Here is a 9524-nt window from a genome sequence, read left to right on the forward strand (position 1 = left end):
AATGGCCGATTTATCCGGAAGGTTACTAATCATCTTTCATGGTCAACGTTGAACAACAACGACGCTGATGAGAGAGGGTGATCGAGTACTGTAGGATCGATGCAACGGTGCCCCACTATCGCCAAATGAGACATTGTTTCTGAGGGCAGATTTGAGCGCCCATGACGAAAGAGTCGTTGGTTTTGACAGCGATCGTCAGGAACACCTTGACCGAGATCTCCGGACTCAAAGTTGATCTTCTTCCAGAACTCCTTGATTTCTGCTTCATAACCAGCGACTTCCCCCTTTCAAGGAGTATCAGCCAATTTTACATCGCTTTGGTGCCCACTACAGCACCTTTTCATCACCTTAATACATATTGCCTCAGGTCCAGTCTATATTAAAAAAGAGCCCAGGGATCATTTAGCTACTCGGGATCTGCTAGTGACCCATTGATCCCTTATTGGCTTAGTATAACTTAGACTAAAAGGTCCGGTAGTGGGCTTTAAAGAGATGTAGACCAAAGGATAATCCTTGCTCCCAAGTCATTATCTTGTGTTTGTTTTGAGCATCATGAGTTGATCGACGGGATTTCTCCATTCGGATTGTTGGCGAGATGTGATCTTCATTCTAGACGAAGGGAAAACTTGGTTCAGACAGAACGGAAAACTTATCAAGTCTTCCGCGCATTTCATGTCATCTCGGAATCGCACCGACGCTACAATCGGCGCGAGGGGCGAACGCTCTGTGAGGGATTGTCAATGCTGACTCGAACTTCATCTTGGCTCTTTCGGCTTGAACGACATCCGGGTTGTTGTAGCTAACACAGACACAGCACTATCTTTCCCCGCTTACTCCACTGTCCGAGGACACTATCCTCAAACCTCCATAGGGTAAGATATCGACTTGAAAAAGAGTAAGTGGATTCTATACGTCCTTACAGATCGATATCATCTTATACTACCAGTCATAAGATACTTGAGAATAAGCAATATCTTCAGGCGTTAACTTCAGGTAAATGAGAAATAAGGTTGAGCATGAACAGTATTTGCAACTCATAAAATATTTACTGGTCTTGGTATTTCCATAGAAGGTTTCAACACAATCATATCTCGTCATTCCTTACATTCCATCTCGTATCATAGCATTGACAAGCTGCACATGTCGATTGGCGTTGGTCTCACTCCACTCATTGTCGTAGTTAAGACCATAAGGCCAGATATGTCCACCACCGCAGTTAATCTTGGCCGAGTTGCCATCCCAAGATCTTAGAAGGCGTGTCGCAGAAGGCCAGTCATTCGCCGCACACTTTCTGTCAAAAGCAGCAGTCTGGCCAATTCCGACAGTGTGTGAAATCTCGTGCAGAGCAGTACGCTCGTTCATGAAAGATCTGTTGGCGCCAAAGCGTAGACTACCGTTGTAGTTGGCGTCGGCGGTGGGGACGCCGGTGTTGTACGAGACGCGGATGTTCTTGTTCGCGCTGCCGAGACGGTTGTAGCGATCGGCGGCAAGGCGCATGGCGTTCTCGATGCGGCCATAGGCGTCGCGCTGGTCGGCGGTTGGGTTGGCCGCTTTCTCGAGGGTCCAAGTAATGGCAGCGTCGGTGGTGGAAACGCAGGCCACGAGGGCTGTGAAGACGGTGGAGAAGCGCATGTTGACCAAACTGAACTTGTGAAGATTGAAGATGTTCGTGAAGCTGTACCTGAAGTTGGGCATCTGAGGTTCATATATACTCATCTCCAAGCTAATCTATATCACACAGCTTATATGGAATCGGCATTATTTCCGCCTCTCATGCGAACCCTTAATTGTTTGGAGGTTTCATCTGCCGGCACATAGGCACATTCCTAAAACATCACGGAGTGTTTCCCTCTAGGGTACACATTTAGACTTAAGAGTAGGGCCTCCGATTGGCTGGGTTACCGTCTTTGCATGAAGTCCGTGGTTTTGTTTGGTGAACCCCTGTAACGAGCTACTGCAATGTTGAAGCGACCGAATCTGAGTGCAGTCTGATCGTTACATACATGGGAAAGCTTGGCTTTTGGGTGTTGCTATCTCACGGGATAATTGTTAGTCTGTCTTGGCGATTATTTGTTGATACACCGATAGTGATCGTCAGGTCTTTCGAGGGGTCGAATTGAATGCGCCAATCAAGACGACGAGGGGAATAACGACCTTCCAGAATCTGTAAGTAAGGTTACATTGTGACAAGTCTATCTTTGCTTCTAAAGATAATCAACACCGAGGCTATCAATGATAATGCGCGATAATCAGTCTGATTTTCTCCAAGACTTATCACAATAAGATAAAGTAGCGTAGATACTCATATGAGCAACCATTAAGTGACTTGAGATTCCGTCCCTCATGTCTCAAGCGGCCGATCTTTCCGATGCCACGATACCAGTGTTATACTACACGGCAAACCCTTTCTCTATGCACTCATTCACCAAATCTTGTACTCCCACAATCTGTTCAACCTTACCATCAGTAGCCCACTTGACGAGCTTACTTCTCTCCACCCTCGACTCTGCCACTGGCCATCCAGCCTTCTCCAATCCATGCGCGGGATCACTAGCAAACTTGAAATACAAATCTTGCATTCTCTCGCTCACCCTGCGCTCGAACTTAGTAGATGGCCCTTCATCACCGTATGTTCCGAAGATGAGGGGCAACTCCGCAGTGTGATAAGCGCCTAGCCATGGCAAAGGCGAGATGTTGGTGAAATTGCCACCATAGAGATATTGATAAGTCGCAGCGCCTGCTTGAGCTCTGAGACGGGTCTCTTTGAGAGTGGTGCATTGCAGATTTATTCCGAATCCGTCAGCAACAGGTTTCAGAGTGTCTGGTATCTCCGTTGCCGTTTTATAGCCGGTGAAGTTATATGGAATGACAGCAGCTCCTTCGTTGGTGTTGGTTCCGATCAGAAGGGGAATGCCAACAGGATACTTGGGGGAGTTCTTGGAGAGCCTCTCAGTATAGTTGGAAAACACCGTGATGTTGTCTGGAACAACCGAGACGCCGAGGCCATCAGCAGCAGCACCTCCTTGGCCGACCCCCGCTTGGAGATACCTCTTCAACTCACTCTCAGGAACTTTTCGCATGCAGTTTAACTCCTCATCAGTAGACAAGTCTCCACAGCCCAAAGCTTTCGCAGATTTAGTGAACCCAGTATGATTCTTCGCATCGCCAAGCACTCCCTCGATAGCCAAAGCATTCCCGGAATCCGCCATGACGCCCTTCACAATAGGATCGGCAGCCCAAGCAAAAAGATATCCATCAACAGCATAAGCCCCAGCGCTTTCACCCCAAAGCGTAATTCGGTTAGGATCGCCTCCGAAGCGGGCGATGTTATCTCGGACCCATTCAACAGCGAGACGTTGATCAAGAAGGCCGAGGTTGAGATTCTTGCCTTCCTTTGCTAGACCTGCAGCGTTAGGGAAACCGAGAAGGTTGAGACGATATTGCACTTGGACGACTATGTGCTTTTGGGAGCGTTGCACCCAGTTTGGGGCAAGTTGATAAGGGACGTTGGTGCCGCCGACGGAATAACCTCCTCCGTGGATCCAGACAATGACCGGTAGCGCTTCAGACTTGTCACCCTCATCTCGGCGAATGGCTTTCTCAGGAGAGAAGAGTGAAAGTTTGAGACAATCTTCAGTTGTATTCGCGTAGTCTCCACGTTGAAATGTCCCAGCGGTGACGGGTCCATCACCAACAGCTCCTCTTAGTAAAGGCACGACATATTGGATACATCCAACAGGAAGTTCCGTGGTGTGGACCAATTCATCGCCGGGGTAGTGCTTCGCTACTGGAGGTGCGAATCTGAGGTTTCCAATTGGTGTTTCTGCGTAGGGAATGTCGAGGAATGATGCGACTTTTGGTTGATGTTTGGAGAAGTATGGAGCAAAGATGCCAGAGCTGGTGTTCACGGCTAGCGAGGCGACTCCATCGTTTCTGATAGTTGGACTTGCTTCCACTAGTAGCGGAAGTAGCGTGAGAACAAAAGACTTGAGTTGCATCATGATAGGTTGTCAAGTTTTCGGTTGGCAAGACGCTGGTTTCAGTTACTAAGATTGGATGCAATACTGGAAAATAAGCAACATCTTATACGAAAATCTCATAAAGCTCGATGCCGTTCTTCTAATAATCTCTTTCTAGCAATATAGAGTCACTGGTAAGCACTCTTCTCAATGGGATTTCTAAATCCGATATATCCATCATGACATAGGCTCTTTGCATCTGCATGTCTGATCGTTGTGGCTTATGTCCGCTGTAGCAATTGCGAAAACCCAAGAAACCTAAGCAAATGATATGGCAATATCCTTGCAGATCTGCTTGATTACAAATGGGATATTAGTGACGACTATAAGATGCGCAATTAGGGTTGGTTAACTCCAGACTCTGAGTATCGGACAATCTCGATTTCCAAAGTCCGGGATGTAAGCTGACTGTATTCCGACCAATTAAGCAAAGTCCAACCAGGAACACATATCTCAAATTCATCATACACTTACTTCAGAACCTTATAACAAACTTAATGAAGTATTCATATAGAGTGGTAGATCAAAAGTGTTCTTGTCTTCATCGACTACCAAGCAATGTATCTAATTCCCGCGTATCCGTAAATCAAAATGACCATCACGTCATCTCATTTAAGAAGAGTCTGTCGTTCTATCATTGAGTAACTTCTTCAACTGCTCCAAAGCCTCAAGAATCGTCTCCCTCCGAATGTCGTCCCGTCCGCCCTCAAACCGAAACGGTCCCAGAGCTCTGTCACGCCCACCCCCCGAAATCCCAATAAACACCGTCCCTGCAGGCTTCCCATCTTGCGGTTCCGGCCCGGCGACACCTGTCGTACTGACTCCCCACGTAGTAGGCGTGTCCAGCGCAGTAACGTCTCGTATCCCAGTCGCCATCTGCCGCGCGACTTCTTCATGAACGACCCCATGCTGAGAAATGATGTCTTTGTCAACTTTGAGAATCTTGATCTTGAGGCCGGTGTCGTATGAGACTATTCCGCCGCGGAATACGCTGCTGGAGCCAGAGATAGAAGTAAGGGCTGCCATTATGCTGCCGCCGGTTAGGGACTCGGCGACGGCGACGGTTGACTGGGTTTGTTTGAGGAGGGTGATTACATCGTGGGCGAGGGACTCGGTGGTTCGACGTAGATACTGAGTTGATGCCATTTTGGTAGTTGGGAGGAGTGAGTCTGCGGGAGAAGCGGCGGTTGTTGGGTGAAGCGATGATGTGACGATGACGTCCAGTGGAGTAGACATACGATCTCGCATACGCATGCTGTTCATAACAATTATTGCAGCTACTTCTACCATAGATAAGATTTATGGGGTTCAAACAAAGATTAAATTAACGACAAACTCCCTTGTATGCATTTGTCTATTCAAATGACAGTATATCCACCAGCTCCAAAACACTTATTTTTATCTGCGTCCAAACTCCTGTCTACTGCTTCTTAAACTTCTTCTGAATCTCCTCCTCGGTAAATCGCCGCGTAGTTCTCTTCAGCATAGCAGCCCGCTCATCCAACGTCAATCCAATCTGGTCGCCAATGGGCACAAGGCACTTGGCGAGTGTCTTGTAATCCTTCATCATAAGTCTAACAGTGATCATGAAGTAGTCGATATCGTGGAAGACAATGGCGTGCTCTTTGGCGTAAGTGTGCTTGGACTTTTGGAAATGCACGGGGTGCTCGCGCCAGTGGCGACGGGGGTTGAGATGGTGAGAGGTGTGGTAGCCGTCGTTGTAGCATTGACGGTTGCTCTGTGTATAGTTAGTATCTGGTTTCAAGTGAGATTGGGGTCGGAACGTACCATGACATCAATGACAGTGATGCTCGAGCGGTAATCAGAGTCAGGCTCATTCTCATCCACAAAGGCGTGCTGACCCCAGTTGCCCATCATCATACCCAATCTCATAAGTCCAAGCGGCATGAGGAACACGCAGATCGTAGCATTTCGGTTCAAGCAGAACATAGTCGTGAGGAAAGCGTAGTTAGAAAGCTCCCAGAACATGGCCTTGAGTCCAGTCATGGTCTTTCCATTTCGGATAAAGTACAGCGGAAGTTCAGCCCAGACGAAGAATAGGAACTTGCCGATGTAGTGCAGCAAGTGAGGCAGACTGTCACGCTGGTATCGGATTGTCGATGAGAGATCGTTGGGTCCGTTGCCTTCGACATGGTGATGCTTGACGTGGTGGTAGAAGTATGAGTTCCAAGTGTGTCCCATCAAAGGGTCAGTGATGTAAGGAAACAAGCTATCAAACAGAGCAAAACGCTTGTTGAGAACACCGCGCATGTGGATATGTTGGTGCATCAGCAGCGTATATGAGCCCATGTATGTGAACTGCATAATAAAATGCAGAATACCATGAATCCACGAGAAATTGCGGTACAGCATAATAGCGCTGGGTAACGACGTTGAGAAGTACAGCAGAAGATGCGTGAGCATAATCACATCTGTGTCAACACGGACGATAGACTTGGCGATCCGCACGTATGGTCGCAGCACCAGCTTCTCGAGGAAAAGTGGCAACTTGATCTGATCAAAGTCCCATGAACTGGTGATGCTCTCCTCAAAGTGCGCATCCTTGGGGTCATTCATGGCTTGCAGATGGCGCAGTAGATCCTCATCACGGGCTGTTGGCTGCGTTAGCTACTATTTTTACTGAGACAGGCTGCTGCTGTACACACCTTTGGGGGCGGCTTGGGCATCTTGACTGGGCTTGTACTCGTTGATGTCTTGGCGCAAGCCCTCGAGGATTAGCGCATCGGCTTTTGTGAGCTGCGGGTGGAAAACGAGATGCTCCGCCATGTTTGCAGAATGTGTCCTCGGCAAATCTGTGTCGAGAGTTCAAACAGTAAGATGGTGAGGGATGAGAAAGGGGTGAGGGGCTATTGGCTAGCGTAGTCAGGGTCCAGCCAGCTTCAAGGTTGAGTCTTGATGTTGGACAGACAGACAGAGCAGAGCAGAGCAAGAGGAGGACCCTGAAGAGAGGGACAGAGAAAAAGATACTTTACCCCTAAGTTTACACTGGGGAAGGACAGCTACAGACCAATGAGAATCTGACAACAGGAGAGTCAGTGGGGGCGAGTCTATCCCTTTTTTGAGTTGGTGGTCCACCGCTTTACCAATCTCGGGAATAACCGCAAAATGCTCTGAACTTGACCCGGGGGAATGATCACCAATTATTTATTTGAGATATGAGAGAGGTTCGTATTATCTAGAAAGAAATGTCGAATAGATGCGAAGTGATCAAGACGCATTGCCAAGGTTGATCCAGCCCTGCCATGATTGTAAGAATTTGTTGGCATTTTCACTGACACTGACAAGCTTACGATGTGTCGTACGATTCACGGTCGACAATGACAGCCAGTCTACGCCTTGCATGAGCGGGCTATTATTCGAAAGAAGAAAAAGCAAAATGAGCGACGTGGATTAATAAAAACATGTAAGCATGAGAGCAACTGTGATGTTGGCATCAATTGATCAAGACATTGACGTCGCAGAAGCTGATGCTGAAGCTCTGTCCCTGCTGAAATTCGATTGCAGGCCCTGGCTCGAACCTCCCCCTACTCTCCTCCAGATTAGGCTACGATAACCTTAAGAAAAGTCATGGGCATCAATGCGCGAGTCGGCCATTCTAAGCGCATCCTTTGCACAATTCTGGTACAATTCTAGAAAGCCAAATTGGCTGGCAACTGTTGCCATGACATCACAACTGCTGGGTGGCAATCCGAGCTCCTCTCCAGCTCAGCATTTCCACCAGTTGCATTTCTGCCGCACAAGACATGACCGTCAATCAACGACGATCTTGTTTCAGGTAAACAAATAAACCCCAGGCGATCATTGTTGATCAAAAATTCAAGGCTTTGAAGAGCTCGTTCAATTAATTCTATGTCATGGTGCTTCATGTCGTGTCGTAGGCCAAGGCTGGCCATCCTCTATGTTTCCATCCATCCATCCTGTCCCAGATACCTTCCTCCAAAAAATAACCCCGTGTCCTTGTATAATTAAATATGTACTGAGAATTGAAGCGTTTGTATGCGAGCGGCGTGCTTTTTAGCAGCTGTACTCAATGTACAAGCCATTCTTGCTGTTCTGCTCGAGGAAGACCTTCGTGTTGCCATCGGGGTTTCGCAGAGCAGCCTTGAGGTAGATGGAGCTCTTGCAGTCAATGCTGCCAATGATATGTCCCTGCGCAGGAAGATCGTCCCAGTTGGTAAAGTCGGCAGCACCGACAGACTCATCGATCGTATCGAACTCCTTGGCGGTGTTGTAGTTGACGTTCTTGGCATCGGGGAAGCCAGACAGCTGCTTGACAGAGGTCAAGCCATCGCCGCCCTTGACGATGAAGATGCGCTCGGGTCGTTCGCCCTGAGCCCAGCCGACGCTGCAAGACTTGGCTTCGGCGGGGATGTCGCTAAAGACGAGGAGCTGCTCGACTTGTGAAGCATTGTTGTAGGTTTCGATGTGGAAGCCAGGTGACTTCTTTGCGACGTTGGGGGCGCTAGGGTAGACGTTGTATAGGGCGGAGGGCTGAGCGCGAGCTTTGCCAGTGGAGGGGCAGCTGCTGGCGCGGGGCACAACAGTGGGTGCAGCGCTGGAGACGGCCAGGAGGGAAGCCAGAGCGAGGAAGGTGTTTGCGAAGGAAGGCATTGTGAATGTAGGTAGGAAGTCTGTAATTAGAGTAAATGATTAGAGTTAGATGGCTGATAAGGTTGTGTAAACTCTGAACCAGGACCAAGAAGGCGGGCAACCGAGATCATTTATTCCCAAACCCCAACCTCTCTAAGATGAAGATCAACCGTGCAGCGAATCCGCCCAAGACGTCAGCTCAAAACCTTGTCTGCAATCCGTGCTTCTTGGCATCGCACAAGCCCAAAGGTAGCAACGAATGGCAAGCCGGTAATGGCTGTGGCTGTTAATGCAAAAGTTGGTTATATGCAGTGTATCCGTAAATATTGAGAGACAGCGCACAAGAGATGGAGACCCAAAAATAAGACCGTAAATAAACACTATTCAATTGAGGCGGTCGACTGTCATGCATGCCGCGAAGGAACAGCTCAGCGGGGGAACATGGCATAGCCTTGTACCACCAACTCACCGATAAACACTGAGCCACTGACCTGGGAGAGGTTATTCTTGTCGGTGAAACACAGCCTCGAACTGCAGAGTTACATCAAATGAAGGGTTGGTGCAGAGTACTGTGTTCGTAAGTTTACTCGATGGAGTCGATGCCCGCTACGAAAACAGACAGAGTAGAGCATGAAGCGCAAAACAGTAAATAATTCATCCGGCGTAGCACTGCATTATTGGTGGTGCTGACGGCCAGGTTCAGGGTCGCCCCGCACGGTGCAGGTCGCATTGTTTACAGCCCGCACTGAGAAATTGGCCTCGCTAAAAAAAAAGTTTAACCAACAGCCATGCAAGAAACACCCAAAGACCGTGCAAAAACATCAACACCACTCTGCTGTGTATTCTTCATATATCAGTATAGCACTACACGTGACATCGAACTCCGCTACAGTA

The 9524-nt window shown here is 48.4% G+C and overlaps 5 protein-coding genes across 5 annotated transcripts; all 5 read right to left on the minus strand.

Moving 5' to 3' along the window:
• Positions 1-1101: 1101 nt before the first annotated feature.
• FIESC28_11563 (uncharacterized protein) lies at positions 1102-1632 on the minus strand (the record flags this gene model as incomplete). Its single annotated transcript, XM_031165684.1, has 1 exon — positions 1102-1632. The coding sequence occupies one exon, from the start codon at positions 1630-1632 to the stop codon at positions 1102-1104; it is 531 nt and encodes a 176-aa protein (XP_031010253.1).
• Positions 1633-2390: 758 nt separating this feature from the next.
• On the minus strand, positions 2391-3998 carry FIESC28_11564 (uncharacterized protein; the record flags this gene model as incomplete). Its single annotated transcript, XM_031165685.1, has 1 exon — positions 2391-3998. One exon carries the CDS (start codon positions 3996-3998, stop codon positions 2391-2393), a length of 1608 nt encoding a protein of 535 aa, XP_031010254.1.
• Positions 3999-4631: 633 nt separating this feature from the next.
• FIESC28_11565 (uncharacterized protein) lies at positions 4632-5165 on the minus strand (the record flags this gene model as incomplete). Its single annotated transcript, XM_031165686.1, has 1 exon — positions 4632-5165. One exon carries the CDS (start codon positions 5163-5165, stop codon positions 4632-4634), a length of 534 nt encoding a protein of 177 aa, XP_031010255.1.
• Positions 5166-5439: 274 nt separating this feature from the next.
• Positions 5440-6806, minus strand: FIESC28_11566 (uncharacterized protein; the record flags this gene model as incomplete). The annotated part of the gene is made up of 3 exons (XM_031165687.1): positions 5440-5757; positions 5808-6631; positions 6686-6806. The coding sequence occupies 3 exons, from the start codon at positions 6804-6806 to the stop codon at positions 5440-5442; spliced, it is 1263 nt and encodes a 420-aa protein (XP_031010256.1).
• A 1248-nt stretch (positions 6807-8054) lies between these two features.
• On the minus strand, positions 8055-8651 carry FIESC28_11567 (uncharacterized protein; the record flags this gene model as incomplete). The annotated part of the gene is made up of 1 exon (XM_031165688.1): positions 8055-8651. One exon carries the CDS (start codon positions 8649-8651, stop codon positions 8055-8057), a length of 597 nt encoding a protein of 198 aa, XP_031010257.1.
• Between the last annotated feature and the right edge of the window lie 873 nt (positions 8652-9524).

The sequence above is a fragment of the Fusarium coffeatum genome, assembly GCF_003316985.1.
Source record: "Fusarium coffeatum strain FIESC_28 chromosome Unknown BRIP53273_contig_428, whole genome shotgun sequence".
Taxonomy (NCBI): domain Eukaryota; kingdom Fungi; phylum Ascomycota; class Sordariomycetes; order Hypocreales; family Nectriaceae; genus Fusarium; species Fusarium coffeatum.